This window comes from Mustela erminea, chromosome 3 (genome assembly GCF_009829155.1).
Source record: "Mustela erminea isolate mMusErm1 chromosome 3, mMusErm1.Pri, whole genome shotgun sequence".
Lineage (NCBI taxonomy): Eukaryota > Metazoa > Chordata > Mammalia > Carnivora > Mustelidae > Mustela > Mustela erminea.
This window is the reverse complement of record NC_045616.1, coordinates 62,082,714-62,109,410: the sequence shown is the minus strand read 5'-3', so window position 1 is coordinate 62,109,410 and position 26,697 is coordinate 62,082,714. Positions and strand designations below refer to the sequence as shown.

At 40.9% G+C, this 26,697-nt stretch overlaps 1 protein-coding gene across 12 annotated transcripts in view; it reads left to right on the top strand.

Moving 5' to 3' along the window:
- PDE8B (phosphodiesterase 8B) overlaps positions 1 to 26,697 on the top strand; it is a 264,788-nt gene that overhangs the window by 94,328 nt on the left and 143,763 nt on the right. Inside the window, exon 1 of one of the 12 annotated variants that reach the window (XM_032335900.1) lies at positions 23,474 to 23,545. The exons of the other annotated variants lie outside the window; for them this stretch is intronic. Within the exon in view, the coding sequence (XP_032191791.1) occupies positions 23,489 to 23,545 (57 nt within the window). The 5' untranslated portion in view covers positions 23,474 to 23,488. Of the gene's footprint in view, positions 1 to 23,473; positions 23,546 to 26,697 lie in introns of those variants that run through there. 12 annotated transcript variants of the gene reach the window in all.

The window sequence follows — 26,697 nt, the reverse complement described above, 5'->3', positions numbered from 1 at the left end:
TTTTACCAACACTTGTTATATCATTCACTTATACTGGGGATAGCTTTGAGAGTGAGAGTGAGTGCTTATTAATTACATCAGGTATGAACCAGGTGTGACTATCCCCAGCTAAACAGGGGGTTTGATTATTCTAGAACTCTGGGGAATGGAGTCCTGTTCAGAGTAGTAGAAGAGAGGAAAGTGGGAGGACATTTCAGGGGAATGGAGATGAGGGCCCAGGAAGTAGTAGCAATTGGACATTTCCAACAAGAAGGCCATGTCCCGGTTTATCATAATACTGTTTGTGATGATCAAATCTCCATTTATTCTGAAAGAAACTAGGATGCCTGGATGGCTCAGTTGGTTAAGCGGCTGCCCTCGGCTCAGGTCATGATCCCAGCTTCCTGGTATCAAGTCCCACATCCGGCTCCTTGCTTGGCAGGGAGCCTGCTTCTCCCTCTGCCTCTGCCTGCCATTCTGTCTGCCTGTGCTCGCTCTCTCTCCCTCTCTCTCTCTCTGACAAATAAATATGTAAAATCTTAAAAAAAAAAAAAAACAAGGCTCTGAACATCATTTTCGCAGGGCATAATTGTATTATTCTTAACAGTAAGACAGAGGGGTACGTCAGCTCTCTTCAACAGGTGAAACAACCCTACCCAGGAGAAGGACAAGCCGTTTGGTCCAAAATGAACTCCAAGGGCAAATATGTTACAGGAAATCTCATCCGACCTTTAACTGTTCTTCCTGTAGTTTGTTACCAGGGACATTCTTGGACTTTGAAGTGCATCCCTCTTCTGTGCATCCCACTAACCTGTTTATGCAGGTTACTAGATTTTCAGGTTTTATGGATTTTTGTCAACTTTTTCCTCTTTTTATATTGTTAGTGACGAGCTTATAAGACATGGTGTGAGGAGGGAGCTCCAGCCCTCCAGCCTGTCCTTCTGGCAGTGGACTCATCTGGCTAGCATATAGCTCACGGTCCTCTTGTGGGCTGGCTGTAGCTACGCCGGGAGCACATCAGTTGGCCCAGAAACTGAGACATCATCGGTAATGGTGGAGTTGGCACAATAAATATATGCTGGACTTTAATACCCACAAAATGTATTCTTTCCAGATTCGATGATCTTTTAGATTAGCTTTTATCTATTGATGAAAAGAGTGCATCAGAATCTTGCTTTTTCCCATTTGCTGCCAGAAAGCTCAGAGCTGAGGGATCTTTTTGGTTTCACCAAAGTAACTTAATCCACCAATGTCTTTCATATTACATTTACAGTTCTTCCAGTTTTTAAGTTGATTTTTAATTGTCCTGATCTTACAGGTTTGTTTGTTTGTTTTAATTGTGAGCTACCTTTGAACTTAAAAAAAAAATTGTTACCCATAAAATATCACTGTCTTCTCTCTCCAGAAGGATAGGCCTCTTGAAAATCTCATGATTTGATTTAGTTAAGTGGCTCTCTGCATAGGTGCCTCCCTTCTCTGGGCTCTCTACCACCTGAGGTCACCCCTTGTTTGTTTGTGCCAGGGACGCGTAAGGAGAGTAACCCTTTTTGAGTGTTCTTCCAGAGTTTAATTAGGAAAGGCAAAATGCTTGATAAACAGGCACTTCTCTCAAGATTAAATATGCTGCGGGGAAAATGGGCTGAAGTTTAAACAGCAAGCTCTTCTGAAAGAATTCAGATTGTCCTTGATTAAGATGTATAGATATGCAGTAGTCTCTTTATTTTTCCTTCTTTTCTAGGGAACAGGTAAGAGTACCTACAGCCCGTGAAACCGGGGTGAGAACGGCCCTGCTCCAGAGGCCTTTGGAGAGCTCAGCTCAAACTCTGCTTTGACCGGGCTGCTTGGGGAATAAGGGGACAGCACCCTAGCATGTTGGGGTGGGCCTCAGAAGGGGCTCCTGCCTTTGGGTAGCCTGCCGCCTAGCAGCCTTGTCCCCGAGGTGGGAGACACATTGTTTGCACTTTCTGTATTTGAGACTTTGCCTGTTCTGTAAGATTTATTTGCAACCCCAAAATCAATACAGGACTCTTGCGGTCATTTGTGGACACAGGCGGAGCGGTGAGAAATTTGAGTCACCCACCGTGTCTGAACTCGGCTGCAGTCGAACAAGGCAATGCTGTGCCTTCTTGTTCCAGCTCTCACACTGTAAACAAGGGTGCTTTTTTTGCCATCTACTTATTGCCACATTTTTCACATTTTTGCTCTTTTCACTGGTGATTTCCCCAGTTAGCATAGCCCTCCAGCGTAGTGCCGAAGTGGTGTCTAATGTTCTTAAGTGTAAGAAGGCTGTGATGTGCCTTATGAAGAAAATACATGTGCTGGAGAAGCTTCATTCAGGCCTGACTGACAGTGCTGGCGGCCATAAGTTCACTGTTAGTGAATCAACATAGTCAGCGAGATGTGTTTAAACAGAAACACACATAAAACAAGATTATATATTGATCAGATGACAAGAATGTTGTAAACAGAGGCTTACAGGAACCTAACCCTGTGTTCCTCCTAAGCCCAGTGCTTCGGTATTTATTAATTCACTGTTTGCAGTGACTTTGTAGAACATAAGTGCGGTGAATAGTGAGAATCAAGTCTTCCTACCCTCAGGGTTTTTCAAGTTTGTGAGTTCTTGTCTTCAGCCCTCCAGAGGGTAAAGCAATGGGACTTAGAAGTTGTTGGATCTGTTGATCTGTTTCTCTGGAGAATTCCACTTGACAAATTAGATATACTATATAGTTTTGAATTGAGCTTTTGAAAACCTAGTCAAAGTCATCTGCAGGGTCTTTGTTCCAGACATTGAACCAGTCTTTAATCAAATGGAGAGTGCAGCCTTTGCTCAAGCTTCTCTCTGTAATGTTCTCACAGGATGTGGCAAGTGTATACAATGTGTTTCTCTTTATATACTAGGCATTCATAATGTGGAAAAATGCATATCACTGTAAAACTGAGGAAAGAATGATTTGTTGGGCATCAGATTACACAACATTGTAAATCCAGATAAGATTAGTAACAGTAAAACTTCAAAACCTGAAAGATGGTATTTAGTGAACGAATTTCATGGAAATGAATCATTTCATGGTCTCCCGTGTAGAAGACTTTGAATGTACTGAAAAAGAGAATATAATATTCACTCACAAATTTTGATAGGACGATTTGTAGTCTTCTTCTTTTCTTGCTTCTCTCTCTAAAGAGTCTTCCTGAACAAGAATGTTTGGTGGACATTAATAATATTTAGTACAAAATATTGATGAAAAAAATTAACTACAAAATTTCATTTATTCTGTTTCCTGTAAGCCCATCTGGCACATTTTTGTGCATTCTGATTTACTTGTCGGATATTTGATTCATTCACGGACTCTCACTTTATAGAGGTTGAGCTCCCCTGCTAACAAAGCAGGAAAACATTGAACGGCAGTGAGGGCATCGCCTCATTTTTGAGTCCGTGACTCCCTCCCTGCTGCCCCTCCCTCTGGTGTGGGGATGAGGGGGCGTGGACTGCTGCCTCAAGCATCCCACCCTGGGCAGAACTCAGCTGAGGTGGTGGGTGACTCTTCTGGAGGCTGACAGAGGGGGAGCAGACTTCATTGTGCCGCCCAGCTTTGAAGCCGCCGCCCTGGGTCTGCCTTGAGATTAACTTGCATCTTTCCCTGTTCTTGATCCTAACCAAGATCTCAGTCAGGTTACTCACAGGCCTCATCAGTCATCATATTGATCCAATCCCCAGACAAGTGGGACCTCACGCCAACTTTCGTGGGGTGTCTTGTATGACGTTGAAGCGGAGTGGCACGGAGCAAGGAGATCCCCTACAAGAGCAGTCAGCAGGCAGAGTTCAGGTGAGGGCAGTGTCTTTCGTGAGCAAATGCATTGTCTCCAGGTGAATTGGGAAATTGTTTGGTTTGAGAGTAGCATGTTTCCTGAAACACCTAACAGTGAGCAGATTCTTTGGAGAGATTTCCTTATGAAACAATGGTATTTATGTGCCAAGTTGCCTTAGCGATTGTCGTTGTTTACCAGGTTAGGGAAAACAAAACTGGTGGAAGGCTGACTGGGCATTAGGAATGGGAGAGGAGAATTGGCTAAAGCATAGTGACTGTTCCTGGTCATGAAACAGCTTCATTAACCTTTGTTCTTTCTGTGTCTCTTTCCCTCCCATGGTTCCTCTTACACCTTCACTCCTGCCTCTACTTTGTGTCCTTAGCACTGGAGCTAGCACCTGCTAAGAGATGGGCTGATGTGATGATGGTGTTTGGATGAGGGGGCATGGATCTCTTGAATCTCGATCTTAATTAGTCACTCTGGTGCAGAAAATAGAAATTGTTGGTGGCTCTTGGTGTTAAACCTTGGCTTCACATCTGAATCTGGGACCAGGAGAGCTCCTTCCCCTGGACCCTGCAGAGAATTCCGTCAGCAGAAGGAAAAGCCAACCAGCGATAACTTTCCTTTCTGCGGTGCACAACAGCGCTGGCTGGGTCCAGGCTTTCTCTGGGAGTGGTTACGTTCTCGGTCTACCTTCCTCATCCGGCAGATGGGAGTTAAGTAGGATCCAGAGTCACACAGGAAGTCAGAAATCTCCTGAAAACAGTGCCCATCCCGGTGTAGAGCAGAGGCTCAACCCTCCCATTTACTCGGGAATCAAGTTAGCTCTGGGGGACATCACTCTTCATGGAATTCCTGAGAGGAGGACATTGTGGGAACATTGGCCAGACTCCCAATAGAGGGGTCTATGAAATGTAAGGGGCTGTGGTACAACTGTGTTTAACTGGCCGGGTCCTGCTTTTGTCTTGCCTCTTTCTGTGTCACTCTACCGATGGGCCACCGATATCAATAAATGAAGAAGAGCACTTGGGTTGTTCAGTTGGTTAAGCGTCCCGGCTCTTGATTTCGGCTCAGGTCATGATTTCAGAGTCATGAGATCAAGCCCCCTGTTGGGCTCCCCACACAGCAGAGAATCTGCTTCTCTCCTGCTTCCTCTCCCTCTGCCCCTCCTCATAAGCACACACATGCACTCTCTCTCTAAAATAAATAAATCTTTTTTTAAAAAAAGAAGTAAAGGAGAATGACAATTTTTTAAAAAAGATTTTATTTATTTATTTGACAGACAGAGATCACACGTAGGCAGAGAGGCAGGCAGAGAGAGAAGAGGAAGGAGACTCACTGCGGAGCAGAGAAGCCCGATGTGGGGCTCGATCCCGGGACCCTGGGACCATGACCTGAGCCGAAGGCAGAGGCTTTAACCCGCTGAGCCACCCAGGCGCCTCGAGAATGACAATTTTTAAGAGACCGTAGGATTTCCCTGTTCCCAGATCAATGGTGAATGGTCAAGAATGTGGTAGGTTAGGGATGTAGACGAGGCAGCCAAAGGCATGGAGAAAAATATTTCCAATTTCAATTTGAACTATGAAGTGAAGGTAGTGACAAGGTCACAGGGACAGTTTATTTTTAAGAATATGAAAGTGGACATTTGGGCGGTTCCCAAAGGCATTCACTACTGCCAATAAGAGCCATCATTTCTTGAAGGCCGAACAGATGCCAGATGCCTCTTATACATTCTCATCTAATTTTCTCAGCAGCCACTTTACAATGAGAAAACTGGAGCTTCGAGCAGGTTATTCAAATGGGATCTAAGCGGGGAGGAAGAATGTCAATCCGGTCAGTGTGACTTGGAGAATCTGCTCTCCCAGAGTCTTGTCCTAGGAATAGCAGCATTGGAAGCCCGTTAGAAATGCAGACTCTTGGGCCCCATTCTGAAAAACACTAACCGACCTGCATTTTAACAAGATTCCCAGGTGGTGTGTATACACAGGAAAGTTTGAGAACCCTGTCTGAACCAGTGCCCCTTGCTGTCCCTGGAGGATAGGATGTTGACTTGGGTCTCTGCTTTTGGCAAAGTCAGGGGAGGAGGATGAGGGCAGTAGCAAGAGGACAGACTGGAACAGCCATCATAGGAATAGGATGTGCTACATTAAGGGAAAACTTTTGGGGCACCTGGGTGGCTCAGTCGGTTAAGCGCCTGCCTTAGGCTCAGGTCATGATCCCGGAGTCCTGGGATTGAGCCCTGCATTGGGCTCCCTGCTCAGTGGGGAGTCTGCTTCTCCCTCTCTGTCTCTCCCCACCCTCTGTTGCTCTCTCTTTCATGTTCTCTTTCTCAAATAAATAAAATCTTTAAAAAAGAGAGAGAGAGAAAATTTCTTTCTAGAAGGTTTTGATACCTCTTAAGTTACAGCTTAAGACCCTACTGCAAAACAGCTTCGACGAATAAGTAGATATTATTGTGCCTGTCAGAGAGGAAGCCCAGGTAACCTCAGTTGACTCTGCTTGCTCTAATAGTCTCAGCTACCCAGTCGCTCGGGAGTGTCACTCCACAGCTGGCTGATCTGTTATGAAAGGACTTGCAGTGCACTAAGCATGTCCGGCTTTTTCATAGCTTGGTGCCCTTTGTACACGCAGTTGCTTTTTTTTCTTCTTTGTCTGACTTGTCCTTTAAAACCTCCATTTGATAACTGTCTCTTCTGAAAAGCCTCCTAGGACCACCCCTGCACTGATGTGATGAGAGCCCCCACTCTTCATGGTCCCGTTTGCCACACTTGAAGGTTGGGACGGCTGTGGGATCTTTGGAGGTGGTAGTGCGTTGCCTGGCACCGAATGCTCACTCAGGAAGCCCTAGCATCTGCTGTCAGCTCTGGAATAGGCACGAAGGTAGTTGAGAGTAGAAGCACACATGGTGGAGAAGTGGCACCATATACAGGGGCAAAAATAACTAAAGGTTTCTAGCAAGAGGCATATCAGAGGGGTAACTGTGAGTTTTCTGTGCTGAGGAAGGAAGGGCAAGAAGGCAAGAGAGAGGCAGTGGATTTTTTTTTTTTTTGAAAAAGGTTTTATTTATTTATTTGACAGAGAGAGAGAGGTCACAAGTAGGCAGAGAGGCAGGCAGAGAGAGAGGAGGAAGCAGGCTCCCTGCTGAGCAGAGAGCCTGATTCAGAACTCGATACCACAGCCCTGAGACCGTGACCTGAGCCAAAGGCAGAGGCTTAACCCACTGAGCTACCCAGGCACCCAGTGGAATGGTTTTGAACAGATTTGCATGCTACAGCGTCACTTACAAGGTGAGGAAGAAAAGGCATCAATCGAAACGAAGTAGCTTGTCCAATATATCCTATTTTAAAGAAAGCTTTATGTTTGTTATAGCTGATGATAGGGGTCAGGACAAACTTCCAATGCAGTGGTGTTTTTTTTAGGATATAGATACGTTTTTGTGCTTATTGAAATTTTTGTGATCAATGTACTGTGCATAACTCCCACTTATATACATTTTATAGACCCTGAAGCCTAATTTTACCATTTACGGAGTTATTTTTTATAGTTACTGAATCTGAGCTTCTATCCTGTTAATTCTGTCTGTAATTTATTTCAAATCAATTTCTTCAATAGGCATGTAATAGGCTATTATTTCATTTTTCCCATGGGAAAATATAATCAAGTTTCTTAATTTAGTTTAAAAAAAATTCCCTAAGCACCTGTTACCTGGAAAGTACTATGAATAATGCTTTCAAGGGATGCAATCATGAACAGAAATTACCCTTGTCTTTCAGGGAGCTGGCAGCCTAGGAGGGGAAATGTCCCCAGTGGTCGTAACTGTAAACTATGTAAGTCATGCTTTAAGAGGGGTGGGATAATATGTTGATTGAGGGAGAATAATTTGGTTTTGGGTAGAGATAGGAGTAGGTGATAAAAGCTTTGAGACAAAGGTGGTTATTCAACTTGAGGTTGAGGTTGAGTTTTGGCTTGACAGGAATAAATAGGGTAAGTGGCATTCTAGGTGGACAAAATAGCATATAAAAATAAATTTTTATTTTTCACAAACACACTGTGATGAAAAGAGAGGACTTCACATGGTTCCATTTTTAGACAAATCCATGAAAAGGAGGCACTACCATTCGACAAACCCTAATGTTTAGGTACATGTGTATTATTTCAATCAGTTGTCTCAAAAACATGAATGAGGTGGGGAGGTATTATTATCCCCATTAACAGTTAAGGAAACTGAAGTTCAGAGAAGTGAATCATTTCGCTCAAGGTCATACAGCTAGTATTTGGCAGGGCTGGGATTCTAGCATAGCCTGGTCTGATTCCAAAGCTCCTGCTATTTCTACTACTTCCTGCTGCCTTCTTGTGGGCCTGTTCGCATGTTGACAGTCATTCATTCATTCTTTCATTCATTCATTCTGCAAATATTTATTGAGTATCTAACATGTTCCAGGACTCTCTGGGCACCAGGGCTGCTGCTGCGAGCTAAGCTGCAGATTCCCTGGCAACACAGTCATGCTGTGCCATGTTTCTTGCTAAATGTATGGGATGCATGGAGAAGCAAATAACATCCTGACATTTCTGGGACATTATGCTTTCCAATTAAGAGGACTAATTTGCTTTATTGATCTCATCAAATATCTTAATTGATTACCCTCATCAGATCATTAGGAAAGGCATGGTTTTGAGAAATAATAGATGGAAAAATAGAGAATATTTAGATGCTGTAGTTGGAAGACCTACAACTTAAGTATTTTATGGAAATATTAGTATTTTGGGATTTTAGCAGTTGCTAGACCTGAGTGCCCAAGAGCATACTTCACCTGTGCAGATTGTGATATAGATGAAAGTCCATAAGTGTTTGAGAGAGTTGGTTGACAACTAAATGAAGTTACGTGATCAGAAACTTAATCTACTGGCCTCTTTTTAAAATTTTTATTTACTTATTTGTTTATTTATTTAAAAATATATATATATATATGTATATATATATATATATATTTTTTTTTTTTTTGAGAGAGAGAGACAGAGAGGAAGAGTAGAGGGAAGGAGGCAGAGGGAGAGGGAGGAGCCCAGTGTGGGGCTCTATTCTAGGACCCTGGGATCATGACTTGAGCCAAAGGCAGACACTTAACCAACTGAGCCACCCAGGCACCCCCTGACCTATATATATATATATATATATATATATAAAATTTTTTGAAAATACTGAGGAACAAAAAGTGAAGTAAAAATCACCCATAATATCACCAGTCAAAAAAAAAGTGTGTGTATACATATATGTGTATATATACATATATGTGTGTACACACACACACACACACACACACACACACGGATGTAATTGTTTCTCCATTTGTCCCATGTATATATCAAAGTCTGTCTCCTTTGACAGCCTGCTCCTCCAGCCCCACCCAGAGGTGAGCCCTGGTAGCAAAGTAATTTATCCTTACTGAGTGGTGACTCAGACTTAAACTCCTTATTCATAGTGACAGGTTAAATTATTTAAGTTTTCATATACACTCTTTATTGATTTCTTACGAAAACAGGGCCATTACTCTATTTTAATTTCTCTGCCATTTGCTTTTTTAAAATTTAACATAGCTTTGGGCCTGTTATTTAACATCTCTTTGACTTTGAAGAGAATGTCTTAAGGTCGCTCTGACGAGGGTGCAAATATAGTAGGGTTAGCAGGTTGTAGGGAAGGCTGTGCAGGTGGTCTGTGGTCAGTTTGGGGGCAGCATTCTTCAGCACATGAAGCCTAGGAGTAAAAGAGAAATAGCTGGGCATGACTAAAATACTACCAGAGACTCCGAGGAAATTGTGGAATTGCTTTGTAACTGCTATGCAATTCTTCTTACTCTGTGAACTTGTAAGAATCCACCCACGCTACAAGTCAGATTTGACAAATTGTGAGAAATTGTTATGAGGATTATAAGTCTTTGTCTCCCAAGTGCAAAGTGCTTCCAAGATACTTCTTAAAATGCCATAGCTGGAAAAATGACGATGTAAGTATGGTATGAAAACACCAGGATTTTAGGACTTTGGCAGTTAATATACCTGAGTGCCCAAGGGCATGCCACACCAAAGCCTCGTGGACCGTATGGACTGGGATGAACTTCATTTGTGTATTTCAACAAGGAAAAAAAAAATCTAACCACATGAGACTGGAAAGCTTAACAGTCATCATTATCCTATGAAACCAAAAGGAACTTAAAAACGATATAAAATGGGCTACAAATATCTATATTAATATCCTTTAAAGCGAAGCAAATATCGTGTGTGTTTATGTTATGTTTAGACTTAATTGCATGAAATAAGAAAGTCTAAAATATGAGTCCAGTAATGGTGGGATGAATTGCCTGAATTACTCAACTGATTGTCTTAAACCTCCACTTCATTTGTTTGTAGGCTTCTGCAGAGCTTAGGACAATTTTCTGAAAGTGGTTTCTTGGGAATGACATTCCTATGCACACTCCACCACTCAGCATTTAAAATGTGGCATTACACTGGTCTCTTTTCCGTTTTGTAAATTATTCAAGCCTTTCCTGGCCCCAGAGCCTTTGCACCTACGGTTCCTTTTGCTTGACTACTAACACTTCCCTACTCCCTCAAGGCAGAATAATGTCTTTTCACACTTCAGGTCTCAGCTCAAAGGCTTCCTCCTCAGAAGGCATCCCAGAATTTCCTTATCTAGAACATGTTCTCCCTTTAGTCACTCTGTATGGTACTCTCAGATTTGTTTCCTCCATGGCACTCGTCACAGTCTGTCATATCATGTTTGTCTGCTGACTCCTCTGCCATGGGACATAGCTGATTCTTGAGTAAACACCTGTTGAATGAATAAAGGGCTTCATTGGTCCTTCTTTCCTCATTCATTCATAGCTTGGTTTATCCATTCAGCATCAGAAACACAGACACAGAGTGTCTACAGTGTCTCAGTCACACGCTGGGCTCTGCGGATTGTGAGGAGGTATTGTCAGCAGTAGTGAGCTCAGAGAAATTGATAAGATGCTTAGCCCCTCAGATACCAAAATGAAAAGTAAATATGAGAAATGAACGAATGAATGAATGATAAAGCAGTAGGATACTGGACAATCATCTTTAAATATATTATGTGTACATCTCTTTCTTAAGTAGGAAGACCTAGTCTTGTTATGTCACATTTCTCATTGTCAAGTGCCCTTACAGTCTTGTTTTTCATGCACATTTCAGTTTTTCTCCACGTCCACATGGCTGCCGCTTCCTTGGCTATCATGAGACAGTTGCTTTGGTGATAGCCTCTTCCCGGTCTCTGGATATAGGAGTGCTAGTCACTGCTCTCCCGAATCCAGAGCAAGGTAGTTAGGGTGGGTGTTCTCACCAAGACCCTGCTATCCCAGTTTTCCTACAATGTGTGAGTAACTGAAGTCATCCAAGTAAGACTGATTGTCTGAGGGGCACTATGGTAGAAAACAGGAGATTTTCAGAAAGTTGCATTTATAAAGTTAAATATCACAGACTTTAAAAAATCTTATTATAAAGTCATCTGTGTATTTTACTTTTATAAAGTCATCTTTGTGTGATAAGATTTCTCCTACTGTGGTATTGCTCAGATGGGTTTTATCAGTGTGTTTGTAGGAAATATCCTATTATCTGTGCTTGGGGTTGTTAGAATGCAGAAGTGCAAACCTTCATTGCAGGAAGCTCTTCTCTGGGTTCCCCATTGGTGCTTTCTGTTTACCTGTTTGCGCTGTAACTCACAGCAGAGTGGATCTCCTAACAGTGGTCACATCAGATGTCGCAGGATGTCAGACGTGTATTCATGTGTTTCATGTGCAGAATTTAGGCTTACTTTCAAGAAGCTATATTTTTTAAATTTGTGCCTAATTTTTATTACATCTGGTACTTGACTATTTCTCTGTATTCTCTTTCATCCGTTTTACTGGAACTGGGGATCAGAGATGCTGTGTAATCTGTGCTGTGTCCACCCCCCCCACCTCTTTTACTCTAGGTCAGATACTATAGACTCCCAAGGAGCACGTTTTCCATATGGATGAGACTTACTCTGTTAACCACTAAAACGTTAAAATAATTAGCATTTTAATCCCTTTGGAAATCAGTTCACAGTTCCTCATTTCTTAAATAAATTGCAGAACACATTCTTCCAGAGTCAAGGCCAGCCTAGTGAACCTCCGTGATTGTCTGAGGCCAGGAAGCCTTGGTTTGGAGGCTGAGGTCACCAGAGCTGTTTTCTTGGGCACCAAATACTCATATTTCTCTCTGTCTCAGCCTCCCACTTGCTGCCATTTCCTAAGACCGTCACTGGGTATTTGTGGCTTCTGATTTTGTCCTCATTGTACATATAATGAGCTGAGTTAGAGCCCAAGTTTACCTCCACCTCTTCTAGGAAAAAAAGTCCCTTGGGTGGTCCTCTGTTCAGTACTCGGGCCCTTGTCTTGTGCTTCATGCTCTGGCTAGGCTCTAGTAGGTAGGAGCCTGGCGAAGAAGAGAGCGTGATATCATCCCAAGTTGTCATTAAACATCCCCAACCCTCATGATGCCCTAGCTCAAGACTATCTATCTCTCTTAGATTTTCAACTGATGAGTTCCCCTGAGATGGAAATCCCAGGGACAAGTCTCTTTGAAGAATTCTACTCGAGGTCACAGCAAGACCCCATGTTATTTATTTTATTTTTAAATATTTTATTTATTTGTTTGACAGGCAAAGAGGCAGGCAGAGAGAGAGGAGGAAGCAGGCTCCCCACTGAGCAGAGAGCCCGATTCGGGGCTCGATCCCAGGACCTTGAGATCATGACCTGAGCCGAAGGCAGAGGCTTTAACCCACTGAGCCAACCAGGAGCCCCAGCTCCATGTTATTTTAAAGAGAGATGAATTTTTAAAATATTTCAGCAGATAGTTTTGCATATTAATACCAACACTGAAAGCAGGATAAACTCAATCTTCATCATTTTAACTTCTCTCTTTCCAATAAGCACTAGCTTAATTTAAGTCAGTATTTCAAAAAGTGCTCCAAGTTCCTTCACCGTTTGGGGAAGTTTTGTGGTTCCCGTTCCTCCTGATTTTGACAGTATTTGGTTTAGTACCTTAATTATTATAAACATCTGAGATGAAATAAATATAAAACAGCTCGTGAAATCACTTTAGTTGCCTTCTTTATTGTTTTTGTTCCATCCATAAGTATATTTCTGTGTTACATTTCACTAAGTCCTGGTGATTATGTGGAGTTCTGATGAGTGTGTATGTGTAATAAAAATAAGAAAAGGGAATTTAGATTCAGTGGGGATATCACCAAAAAATAAATTTGCTTAATTCCATATTTCCAATTCTTTGATGATGTGATTATCAACAGGATAATTTTTTTATTATGTTTACAAGATGTGAGGGGTGACTTGAGCAGGATACGCTATTCCCATGTCAGCTCCTTTTGTTTGATACTGTATTTTTCCCTCTTGAGGTTCTTTTTTTTTTTTTTTAAGGAATTTTATTTGTTTATTTGACAGAGATCACAAGTAGGCAGAGAGAGAGGAAGGGAAGCAGGAAGCAGGCTCCTCACTGAGCAGAGAGCCCAATGAGGGGCTCAATCCCAGGACCCTGGGATCATGACCTGAGCCGAAGGCAGAGGCTTTAACCCACTGTGCCGCCCAGGCGCCCCCTTCTTGAGGTTCTTGATGTTACCTCCTTTTAATCCGTCTGGAGTCGGTGAAGCTGCTGTAGCTCTACAGTGGTACACTGTAGAGCTACTTTACACCTTACTGTGGTCCCCCTCTCCCATCCCCTCTTTTATTCTTATTTTTATTTTTTAAAAGATTTAACTTATTTATTTGAGAAAGAGAGAGACATTATGACCATACGAGCAATGGGGAGAGAGAGAAGCAGACTCCCCAAGGAGCAGAGAGCCCAATGCAGGACTTGATCCCAGGACCCTGAGATCATGACCTGAGCCGAAGGCAGATGTCCAACCAGTTGAGCCACCCAGGTGCCCTTTCTACCCCATTTTGTTAAAGTCATTATTTGTTGGAGACTTTGGGTCAGGTGGTGTGTCTCCAGTGTTTCCCAGACATTACTTTGTTTGATCATCACAAGAACCTTGTGATGCAGATAGTAGGATTCACGTTTTACAATTAAGCAAACTCAGAAATGTTCAGTAATTTTAGGGTTGCCCATCTGGGAAGTGACAAAGGCGGCAGGTGAAGACAGTTCTTAACATCCAAAGCCTGCCCTTGATTCATTACCCTGTACATGCCTCTCTGAACCAACTTTGCATTTTCAGTAAAGTGAGAGTGACAATCCTTGTGTCACCTGTGCCTCCTTACTCTGGATGGAGGTAGACCCTGAGATTTGGACTACAAGCATGTCTCCATCCCCCAAGCACCGCCCCAGCTTGGTACTGTGGTCCCAGGTTTTTTTTCCTTCCCCTGCTGTCCTTGGGGGATGCACCTTCCCAAGGAGGGACAGCTAGGGAGAGCTTCTAAAGAGCCAGGTGACTCTGTCGGGCAGCCAGGCTCTCACCCCCACATTGTGCTGCCCTCTGGACAGGGATAGAGCTAGAAATTAGGGAAAACTGACTGAGTTTGAATTTTGTGATCCTGTCATGATATGTCACTAAACATTCCTGGTTAGAAGTCAGGCATTAGAGTGCACTGGAGGACATCCTCACACCCCTCTGCTACCAGGAGACTTTCCCTTCTTCCTGCTGGCTCTGGTACCTTCTGGAGCCTTCTGTTTCCATCCAGGAAGCAGTGCCGGCAACACATTTGGAGGACAGCAGCTGGTAGAACAGCAGCTGGAGTTTGGGGAAAGGCTGTTAGGCTCTGACTCATCTTCTCCGACAGCAGGTTCTCTGTCCTGGTGGAGCAGTATCCAGCAGACTCAGGGAAGTCGGAAGTTGAGAACATTCTGCCTGGTGGCCTGAGGCAGGAGCCTGATGTGGCAGTATGTGCCAGATGGGTCAGCAGATCTGAGAGGCTTCGGAAGGCTTCCCGGATAAGGCTGTTCTAAATCCCCCTGGATGGAACCATAAAATGCTGAGCGAAGGAGGCTGTCGTGAGAATTAGAACCTAAACCCTAGATTGACCTTGGGGAATGCTAGGGCTTCCTTTGCGGGGAAGTGTCTCCTCCAGAGCTTTCCAACTGGGCCTGCCGTACCCGGAAGCCGCAGGTACCCTGTACGTTCTCCCAGACTAGAAGTTTATTAAATTCCACGTATTTTAAATATGTTTTAATAATAAAAGGGTGGATACATTTTGAGAGCATAAGAATTTTTCACATCTTCTGCGTTATGTACGTAAGCACCAAAGTCATTTCTTCTATTTTTTTTTTAGTGTACTTTATTTTTAGAGCAGTTTTAGATTCAAATTTAGATTCAAAATTGAGCTGAAAGTATAGAGATTTCCCATAAAATGCACAGCTTCCCCCATTATCAGCATCCTGCACCAGAGTAGTGTGTTTTCTACAATTGATGAACCCGCATTGATACATCATAATGACCCAAAGGTCATAGCTTACAGTAGGGTTCACTTCTGGTGCTGTACGTGCTATGGGCGTGGCACATGGGTCACGACATGTATCCGCCACTGTAACATCATACAGAGTAGTTTCACTGGCCCAGAAGTCACCTGTGTTCTGCCTGCCCAGCCCATCTCCCCCCATCCCTACCTAGCCTCTGGTCACCACTCATCTTCCTGTCTCAGTAGTTTTGCCCTTTTGATAATGTCATGTAGTTGGACTCCTACAGTGCGTACTCTTTTTACAGTGGTTTCTCTAACTTAGTAATATGCACTTAAGGTCCCCCAGGCCTTTTCATGGCTTGAGAGCTCTTCCTTTTTTTTTTTTTTTTTAATTAAGCACTGAATAATTCTCCATTGTGTGGATGTACCACAGTTCACTTATCCACTCACCCACTGAAGGCATCTTGCTTCCAGGTTTTGGCAATTTTGAGTAAAACGGCTCGAAAGATCCAGGTGCATGTTTTTATGTAGACCTAAGTTTTCAACTCCTTTGGGTAAATGCCAAGGAGCATGATGGCTGGATCATATAGTCACAGTAGGTTTCGTTTGGCAAGAAATGCCCAACTGTCTTCCAAAGTGGCTCTACCATTTTGCATTTTCACCAGCAATATGTGTTTCTGTTCCACATCCTTGTCAGCTTTTGGTGTAGTTTATGTTTTGGATTTCTGACATTCTCATACATGTGTGTATATTATTGTTCTAATTTACAATAATGACATGTGCAGCATCCTTTTGTGTGCTTATTTTCCATCTGCAAATCTTCTTCAATGAGTTACCTGTTAAAGTCCTTGGCCCACTTTTTACTTGGGGTGTTTTCTTATTGTTGAGTTTTAAGAGTTCTTTCTATATTTTGGGTAATAGTCCTTTAGGTGTGTCTTTTGCAAATATTTTCCCTCAGTCTGTGGCTCTCTTCTCATTCTTTTGACATTGTCTTTTGCAGAGCAGTTGTCTTTAACTTTAACAAAGTCCAGCCTATCAATTATTTCTTTCATGGGTTGTGCCTTTGGTGTTCTATGTAAAGAACTATTGTCAGACTCAAGGACGTGCAAATTTTCCCCCATATGATCTTCTAGGAGTTTTATAGCATTGCATTTTATATTTAGATCTACATTACTTGTTTAAATAAACTTATAAATTGAAGAATAATATATAGACAGAAAAGTTTAAAAATCGTAAGTATACTATTTGATGCATTATCACAGAGGAAACCCATTTGTAATGATCACGCAGGTTAGGAAATAGAACTAGTACCCCAGAAAACACCTCTCAATCATTACTCCCTATAATACTGGTTGGATCTATAAAACTATACAGTAGCATTGCCTGTTTTTGAATCTTACGTAAATGAAATCATACAGCATGGATTATTTTATGTCTGGCCTCTTTTGCTTAGTATTACCTTTCATAGATGAATCTGTGTTGCTGTGTGTTGCTGGATTTCATACGTTTCATTGTTGTGTAGTATTTCTTCGCATGATTTTGCCATTCTGTATTCTAATGTTGATGGACATTTGGGCTATTTCCATTTAGGACTGTTACAGATAAGGTTCCTATGAACATTCTGGTACATATCTTTGGTGCTCATACAGGCACAGTCTTGTGTTTATTTACCTATGCCTAGGTAGATATTTTAAGTTTGTTCCTAACTGTCCCAATGTATTTACAGTAATGATCCATTGTGCTGCCTTTCATTCTCAAAATCATCCCCATTGACAATAAATATGTGTGTGTTCTGATGAATAGAAGTTTAGTGTAGTTCAAGAAATCTTTACCCGGACACGTTGGTGGCTCAGTTGGTTAAGCATCTGCCTTCGGCTCAGGTCATGATCCCAGGGTCCTGGGATGGAGCCCCACATTGGGCTCCCTGCTCAGCGGGGATTCTGCTTCTCCCTCTCCCTTTGCCGCTCCTGCTGTCTGTGCTCTCTATCTCTGTCTGTCTCAAATGAATACAGTCTTAAAAAAAAAGAAAGAAAGTAAGAAAGAAAGAAATCTTTATCTACCCCAAGGTAGATCAAGTAGTTTCCCATAGTATCTCTTAGAAGAGTTTTTATTTTCACCCATTAACCTAGATAAACTAAAATAATCTTTTATATTTACTCTTTCTGATGTTCTCTATTTACTCCTCAACAGTAATGTTTTCTTCTGTCATGTCCTTCACCCTAAAATAATTATTTTAGCATTTCTTGTACTGCAGGTCTGTGGGCAGTGAGTTGTCTAGTTTTCCTTTGTCTAGGACCGTCTTAACTTCAAAGTTGTTTTCCTTTTGTCTTCAGTCTTCTGTCTCTACTGTTTCTCGTGAAGGTTTAGCCGTTTATGGACTGTCGCACATTGCATAGCATGTAGTTTCCTGTGGCTGCTCTTAACTTAAACTTCCACCAGATTGAATGTAATGTGCCTAGCTGTAGCTTTCTTCATCTCTATCTGGTTGGTGATTGTGCTCACTTCTTAAACCTGTAAACATATGTTTTTCTGAAAATTTGGAAATGTTTCAGCCTATTTTTCCCCCCAATACTTTAATCTCTCCTTCTCTTTTTCTCCACCTGAGACTCCACTTGCCTTTTTATATTGTCCCTAAATCCCTCGGTTTCTGTTATTTTTTTCCCCCAATTTCTTTCCCTCTTCTTCAAATCGGATAACTTCTGTTTTCATATTAATGCATTCTTTCCTCTGTAATCTCTATTCTGATATTTATCTCATCTGGGGATTCTTTCTTGCTTTCAGGATTTTATTAATCTATTTATTGGAGAGAGAGAGCACATGAGAGTGAGAGCACTGGGTGAGGAGTAGAGGGAAGGCAGAGGGAGAAGGAAAGAATCTCAAGCCACCTCCACACTGAGCGTGGAGCCCGAAGCCTGATGTGGGGCTAGATCCCACAACCCTGAGATCATGACCTGGGCGGAAACCATGAGTTGGAGGTTTAACTGACTGAGCCACTCAGATGCCCCAGATATTTATTTCTGATGTTGTATTTTTCAATTCTAAAAATTCCATTTCTTCCTTTTTTTGTATTTTCTATTTTGGGCTGAGATTTCATCTCTTTTCATTTGTTACTACCATAAATTTCTTTACCCCGTGAGCATAATTACAATAGCAGCTTCAGAATCCTTGTCTGATAGTTCCAACATCTGGGTCATTTTTCTTACATGCAGTGATTTGGGATTGTATCAGGGACATAGTGAATGGCGTGTTGTCAAGACTCCAGCTTCTGTCATAGCCTCATGAAGAGTGTTGATTTTGTTTGTTTTAGCAGGTGATTAAGTAGACTATTGTCAAAACTGTTAACACTAATAGTGTTAACACTAATAAACCGTTAACACTAACGTCATCTGAGGTGGATGGCGGTTCAAATATCAGTTAAGGCTTTTTTCTTTTTTTTTTTTTTTTTAAAGATTTCATTTATTTTTTTTTGACACACAGATAGAGATCACAAGTAGGCAGAGAGGCAGACAGAGGTGGGGGGGAGGCTCCCTGCTGACGGGAGAGCCCAATGCGGGGCTCCATCCCAAGACCCTGAGATCATGACCTGAGCTGAAGGCAGAGGCTTAACCCACTGAGCCACCCAGGGCACCCCCCGCCCCCGTCAGTTAAACCTTTTTATCTTGACCCTTTTTATCTTGAGCTGGGCTCCTTGGAATCTGCCCTGTACATGTGTGGTTCAAGTTTCAGCCAGAGATTTGGGCAGGGGTTGGAATTCTCCCTGTCCAGTTCCCTCTTTGCTGGAATACTCCCTTCGCTGTCTAGCAGCCCTCATGGCCCCACACTCCATCTTCTGGTTCCTTAGGCAAGGTGGATGGTGACGTCTGTGTTAGAGTTTGAGCCTCCCATGCCCTGCTGTTGACTGTGGCTGCCTTCAAGGCAAAACTGAGAAACTGGGAAAGTCAACAGGTGTTGGACGACTCCTCCAAGTTTAGAGTCCTCTTCATAAAACTGCTTGCTGTTGTTCATTCTCCAGAGCCCCCAGGTTGTGACTTTTGTTTAGAGTTTGTCAGTGTTTTCAGTGAGAGGGTAGGGAGTTTCAGTTTACTCTTTCTTACTGGAAGAGGAACGTAGTTCATTGACGTTAAGTACAATTAGTAATATATTGGCATTTAATGCTATTATTTTACTCTTTGCTTTGTTTTCGCCAGCTGTCTGTCCTACATTTTGTATTTTTCTTCTCTTGATTTCTTATTAGTTTAAGTGTTTTATTCTGTCTCTCCATTGTAGAAAGTACATACTCTGTGGGTTTTTTTTTTTACATACTCTGTGTAATATTCTTCTGTAATTAGTAGACATTACAAAATTACTTGTATTAGTCTAATGTTAATACCTCTACCCCTCTTCTAGACCATAGAAGGACCTTTGAATACTTACATTTCCCTACTAATTTTATGCTCTTATTGTTGTGTATTTTAACATTTTTATGTTGAAGAGGACATTTCTGTTGTTTTCTACACTCAATATTCATTTAGATTTACTCACATATTTACATTTTCTAGTGATACTCATTTTCTTTTTCTGTGTGTTTTTGTCTTAGATCATTTGCCTGTTAACATCTCCCTTTATTCTTTTCTTGAATGCCAGATTCCTGTTGACAAATTCTCTCAGTTTTTGATACTCTGAAATTTTTACTTTGTTATTATTAAGTATATCACACTACTAGTTATCAAGTTCTAGGCTAGCCTGTAATCTATTTCAACATTTTGAAGATATCATGTCATTGTGTTCTGCCTCCCATTATTTTCATCAAGAAGTTAGATGTCGGGCACCCAGGTAGCTCAGTGGGTTAAGCCTCTGCCTTCAGTTTGGGTCATAGTATCAGGGTCCTGGGATTGAGCCCTGCCTCGGGTTCTCTGCTCGGTGGGGAGCCTGCTTCCTCCTCTCTGCCTGCCTCTCTGCCTACTTGTGATCTCTCTCTCTCAAATAAATAAATAAATATCTTAAAAAAAAAAAAAAGAAGTTAGATGTCAGTCTTATTATCATTGCTCTTTTAAAGCAATATGTATTTTTCCTTGGCTATTTTTAAACATTTTCCACTTTGTACTTTGCCTTCAATTATTCTCTTATAATATGAGTAGGTGTTGTTTTTATTGTATTTTTTATTCTTAGGGTTCATTGTATTTCTTAAATTTGTGGCTTGACTTATTCCTTCAGTATTAGAAAAATCTCAGCTCTCTTCAAATATTGTTTCTGCCACATTCTATTTTTTTTTACTAGGAATGACATTGCATGTGTATACATGACACCTTTGTCTGTGTTCCAGATGTCTTAAACTCTTCACTGTATTTTCCATCCTTTGTCTCTCTGGACCTTAGTCTAGATCTTTTTCTCTGACATATATTCCATCCCCCAATTCTCTTCACTGGGATTCCTATCCTTATTTACCTACCCATTTAGTGACTATTTTAATTATTATACTTCTCAGTGCTGAAATTGTCACTTGTTATTTTAATAGTTTCCAGCCTTTTGCCAAAATTTTGTATCTTGTGTTTTAATTCTTTGAACATATTAACTGTGATTATTTTAAATTCTGTGTATTGTAACTCCACTATCTGGATCTTCTATGTGTCTGTTTAATTATTTTCCCTTTTTGATTTTTTTCCCATGATAACCTAGTTTTTTATTGAGTGTAGGACAATGTGTTTGAGTAACTTCAAAGATATTTTGACACTTAATGTGATGGCATATTCCTCCAGACAGAATTTACTTTTACATCTAGCTGGCAGCTGGGCAACGGACGGGTGATGATAATTTAATCAGTGATTGAAATGATTCAGAGGGTTTTAGCCCATGTGAAGGTTGATCTATTTCAAAGTCAATTCTGTTTTTACACAGTAGAGCAGAGGTCCTGACAGAAAATCTAAGGTCTTTACAAAATTCCTTATTGCTGGTCAGCTGCTGCTATCAGCATTGTCAATAACTGTGAGGGAATATTGGGGCCAAAATCCACATTCTTGCTTCTCACCTTCCTTTTGTCTTCTAGATCTTGGTCTCGCAAATTCTTACTGCATTGCAGTGTCTCTAATACTTTGATGTTTAAAAAATATATATTCTATCCACATTTTCTGGTTTTTCTTGTAAGAGAGTTGGTCCAAGAAAATAGAAGCTCATAGAAGATACATAAGTTGCTCCAGGTCATATGGGACTTAGAAGTAGAATCTCCATGAAATATTTTTATTTTATTTTATTTTATTTTTATTTTTAATTTATTTTATTTTTAAAAAATGTTTTTAAAGATTTTATTTATTTATTTATTTGACAGAGAGAGAGAGAGAGGCAGCAAAAGAGGGAACACAAGCAGGGGGAGTGGGAGAGGGAAAGGCAGTCTTCCTGCCGAGCAGGGACCGGATGCAGGGCTCATCCCAGGTCATAATTAATTATGACCTGAATTGAAGGCAGACACTTAAGAACAGAGCCACTCAGGCACCCCATTTTTATTTTTTATTTTTGAGAGAGAGCAAGTGTAGGGGGAAAGACAAGAGAGAGAGAAAGAGAGAATCTTTTTTAATTTTTAATTTTTTATTAACATATAATGTATTATTAGCCCCAGGGGTACAAGTCTGTGAATCACCAGGTTTACACACTTCACAGCACTCACCATAGCACATACCCTCCCCAATGACCATGACCCCACCACCCTCTCCCTCCCCCCTCCCCCCAGCAAACCTCAGCTTGTTTTGTGAGATTAAGAGTCTTTTATGGTTTTTCTCCCTCCCAATCCCATCTTGTTTCATTTTTTTCCTTCCCTTCTCCACAACCCCCCCCATTGCCTCTCAAATTCTTCATATCAGGGAGATCATATGATAATTGTCTTTCTCTGATTGACTTATTTCATCAGCATAATACCCTCTAGTTCATCCATGTTGTTGTAAATGGCAAGATTTCCTTTCTTTTGATGGCTGCATAGTATTCCATATTTTGTGTGTGTGTGTGTGTGTGTGTGTGTGTGTGTGACATCTTCTTTATCCATTCATGTATTGATGGACATCTAGGTTGGAAAGAGAGAATCTTAAGCAGAGTCCATGCCCAGTGCAGAACCCAACACAGGGCTTGATCTCACAACCTCCGGATCATGACCTGAGTCAAAATCAAGATTTGGATGCTTAACTGAGTGAGCCACGCATGTGTTCCACCCCATCCTTAAGTATTTTTAAATAGAAGACACAGACTGGAGAAATCTGGGGCTACAAACAGCCTGCATTCCCAACCATCATCATTCTTTGTTTTTAGGGTACATCTGTGGATACATTTGAGAGGCACTGAATTTAACTCTCATTTTACAAAACTGATACCCAAAGTGATGTCATGATGTCTGTTCATGATCACACAGCTAGTTAATGTATGAGTTGGGACAGAACATAGGCCTTTGATCTGCAGTTTTTCCCTATTACACCTTGTTGGCCCCAATTAGTTTTTATGATTACTCAGGGACCCAGGCCTGCATCTCAGCTTTAGTAAGACATCTCAGTGGTCTAAGAGGATCATTTTTGTTTATAGGAAATTTGTCCTTGATTTACCTAACCATTTATGAATGTCTGCTCTTAACCTGCTTTTCCCTTACCTCCATCTGTTTCCTTTTCTTCTCTGGATTTTTACATTGCCATTTATGTCTTGTCTTTGGCTCGTAGGTAAGTCCACACTGGAAGGCATGTATTCTAGTAGAGTGGCTTAAGACACTGCTTAATTAGCCCTTCTTCTATGACTGGATGTAGTATGTCAGATTTTGCAGAAGGCTTTGGAAAATAAGTTGTAGAGGAAAATGGTAAAACGAGACCTTTGAAGAAAATTTTAGTGTCATGATTAGCCTTTTCATTAAAAAATAATCCATAATCTTTTCCAGAATTGCTAGTAAAGGCTTTTAACCTTTGTGGTGTGTCTGTCACTCGCTCAAGTACATGGTATATATTTATAGATTCTTCTGTTAAATTCTAAGCAGAATCACAAGTTTGGGATTGGGAATAAAGCGGACCACAAGTATATCTATTCCAGCATCTTCTCTTTGCAAGGCCTAAGAACATAGTGTTTTGTGCTTCTGTTACTAAAGGGAAAGTATTTGGGTGATTACAGGAAGAAACAGCAGGGCAGGGTGGAAGCATGGTTGGTCTGTAAGCCTAGAGACCTCAATTTTGTCCCACTGTGACATCTCGCTTGTGTGTGATTTTGAACATATCCCCTACCCTCTTAGGCCTTATTTGGCAATGTATAAAATGAAAGAGTTAAAAAAGATGATCCCTTTGGAGTCTTCAATTCCCAAATTCTTGGAAATTATCATTTACCAGGAGGTAATATGTGGAAGAATATTTTGTAATAATACAAGGAAAGATGTAAAGCAGTTCTTGATTTTTTGTGGTATCAGACAGAGTGGGGGAAGGTTAAGTTAGCTAATCTAGAAGTTGGCATTTGTGTTTTCATATAAGCAAGTCCAATGTTTGGGGGCCACGTTTCGATGCAAGCTAAAGAAAGAGCTTATGCTTTGATGATGCAGCTTATGAAGTTAAATTATAAATATAAGGCACCTAGTTAGTTTCTGGCTCACTGTGGGGGTCAGTAAGGATTTTCCAAAAGAATGAATGAGATATCATCATCGTAATTTATATCATTTATTAAATGCCTGCTGTGCTATGCACTGGAGATCCATCCATGAATAATAGAGACCCGGCATCTGCCCTCATAGGGACATGTGTTATTGCCCTTAGTTACACGTGGTGAAAGAAATTTCAGATTTAGTGTTGTATTAAAAACCTTTTACCGAATAGCAACATTGGCAGCTTTAGTTTTCCAGCATCCTGCATTTTGTGCCAAGGAGCAGAATAATCTTCCATTTACAAAAGTTTTTTTTTTTCATGTAAATGATGTATTAAATTAAACACCCACTCACCAATATCTGTGAGTCCTGGTTGTAGCAGATGGATATGGGTGTTGGGTGTTGGGATATGCCTGTCACAGCTGATCATTTACTGGTTTTCTGCCTGTGGTTAGATGGTGTTGTCATCTGTCTTCAGGGATCCTCCTGCCCCAAACAGTTTGTGGTTATGGTGGCAAAATTATTACATGATAAATATCATGGTGGATGTATAAACAGAGGAAAAGGGATGGCAATTGAAAGAGTCTCAAATACATTTGAAGGTTCTAGCCATTTATGTTACCGTAGTCCAGGAAGGCATTTCGTATGTGTTAAGGGATGTAGTCACTGGGACAGTTTTCTTCTTCCTCCAGCAAAGAAAAAACTTCTTTCTCCAGACCTTCAACAGCACTGGGGATCATCATTGTAAAATCTTTGGAATTTGATGAGCCAAAGTAGAATCTAGTTTTGATTTACAGTTTTGGATTTCCAGAGAGGCTGAGCAGTGTTACATAATTTTTATAGCCTATTTGTGTGTGTGTTTTGTGAACTGCCTGTCCTTTACTGTCCCATTTTTAATGGCGATGCGTGCCTTTTAAATAATTATCCTATTAGAGTTTTTTTTTTTTTTTAAAGATTTTATTTATTTATTTGACAGAGAACACAAGTAGGCAGAGAGGCAGGCAGAGAGAGAGAGAGAGAAGCAGGCTCTGCACTGAGCAGAGAGCCCGATGCGGGGCTCGATCCCAGGGTCCTGGGATCATGACCTGGGCCGAAGGCAGAGGCTTTAACCCACTGAGCCACCCAGGTGCCCCTATCCTATTAGAGTTTTAAAGAACTGTGATAAGTATGGCACTTTCTTTCTTATCATACATTACTAATATTTTTTCTCTGTTTTGTAATTTTATATTTATTATACTTTTTATATATTTATTTTTAGGAGTAATAATCTGTCAGTCATTTCCTTCAGGATTTATGTCTTTGGTGTTATTCTTAGCAAGGCCTTCCAGGCCCTGGAATGATAAAAGTATTCATCTTTACTTTTTCTTCAGTGTTCTTATGTTTGTTTGTTTGTTTTTCCAATTTAAAATTTTAAACTACGTGGAAGTAATCTGGATGTCTCGTGAAGTATGGAGCTAACGTAATTTTTCTCCACATGTTAACCAAATGATCCTATCATTAGTGAAATTATTGAATTATTCACTTCTTGCTCACTGATACAAAGTGACACTTTTACTGTTCACTAAAGTCATACCTCCAAAATGGCATGGTTCTAGCAGAGAGATGAATGAAAGGTAACGGAAAGCTTAGGAACACACACGCGCACATACACACTGTGTGCACACACGCAAATGTATACCTGAATATATTTATATATTTCATTCTTAGACTTTCTGTTACCTTCTGTTCATCTCTCTGCTAGAACCACAGTGTTTTGGTATTTGTATCTTTGAAGTCTATTGTTAGTCTGCCAGAGCAAAATACTCATAACTCTTTCTTTATAATTTTGTTAGTCAGTTACAGGTAATGATTCTTCTACAAGATTTGAGAAATATTTTACAAATTAAAAAAAGTTGTGCCAGGGTATCTATAGTAATTAATGTATTGATTAATTTAGGGGCGACATGATGTCTTTTTAAATACTGGCTTCCCACGCAGAAAGGCAATATATCGTTCCATTTATTTCAGTCTTCTTTGATGCCATTCAGGTAGTCTGGCACGTAGTGTTGTACGTTATGTGAAAGCATAGGTTCTGAGTCAGAGCATCTGACCTCAAATCTAAATCAAGCCTTTTTTTTAGGTTTTATAGCAGTGAGCAATTTTTTCCCAGTGACTGGAATATAGTGGGTAGTCAGTAAATAAATGTTTGTTGACAAGGGAAGCAAAGCAAAAATGAACTATTGGGACTTTCTCAAGATAAAAAGCTTCTATACAGAGAAGGAAACAATCAACAAAACTAAAAGCCTACGGAATGGAAGAAGATATTTGCAAATGACATATCTGATAAAGGGTTAGTATCCAAAATATGTGAAGAACTTCTCAAACTCAACACCCAAAAAACAAATAACCCAGTTAAGAAATGGGCAGAAGACAGACACTTTTCCAAAGACATCAAGATGGCCAAAAGATGAATGAAAAGATTCTCAACATCAAAACTATGATGAAATGCTACCTCAGAACAGTCAGAATGGCTAAAATTAACAATGCAAGACACAACAGATGTTGGTGAGGGTGTGGAGCAAGGGGAACCTTCTTATACTGTTGGTGGTGATGCAGACTGGTGCAGCCATTCCAGAAAACAGTATGGAGAATCTTCATAAAGTTAAAAATAGAACTACCCTACAACCCAGAAATTATACTAGTAGGTATTTACCCAAAGGATACAAAAATACAGATTTGAAGGGGTACATGCACTCCGATGTTTATAGGAGAATTATCAGCAATGGGCAAACTATGGAAAGAGCCCAGATGACCATCTATGATGAATGGATAAAAAGAGGTGGTATATACATACAATGGAATATTACTTAGCCACCAAAAAGAATGAAATCTTGCCGTTTGTAATGACATGGTCGGATCTTGAGTGTATTA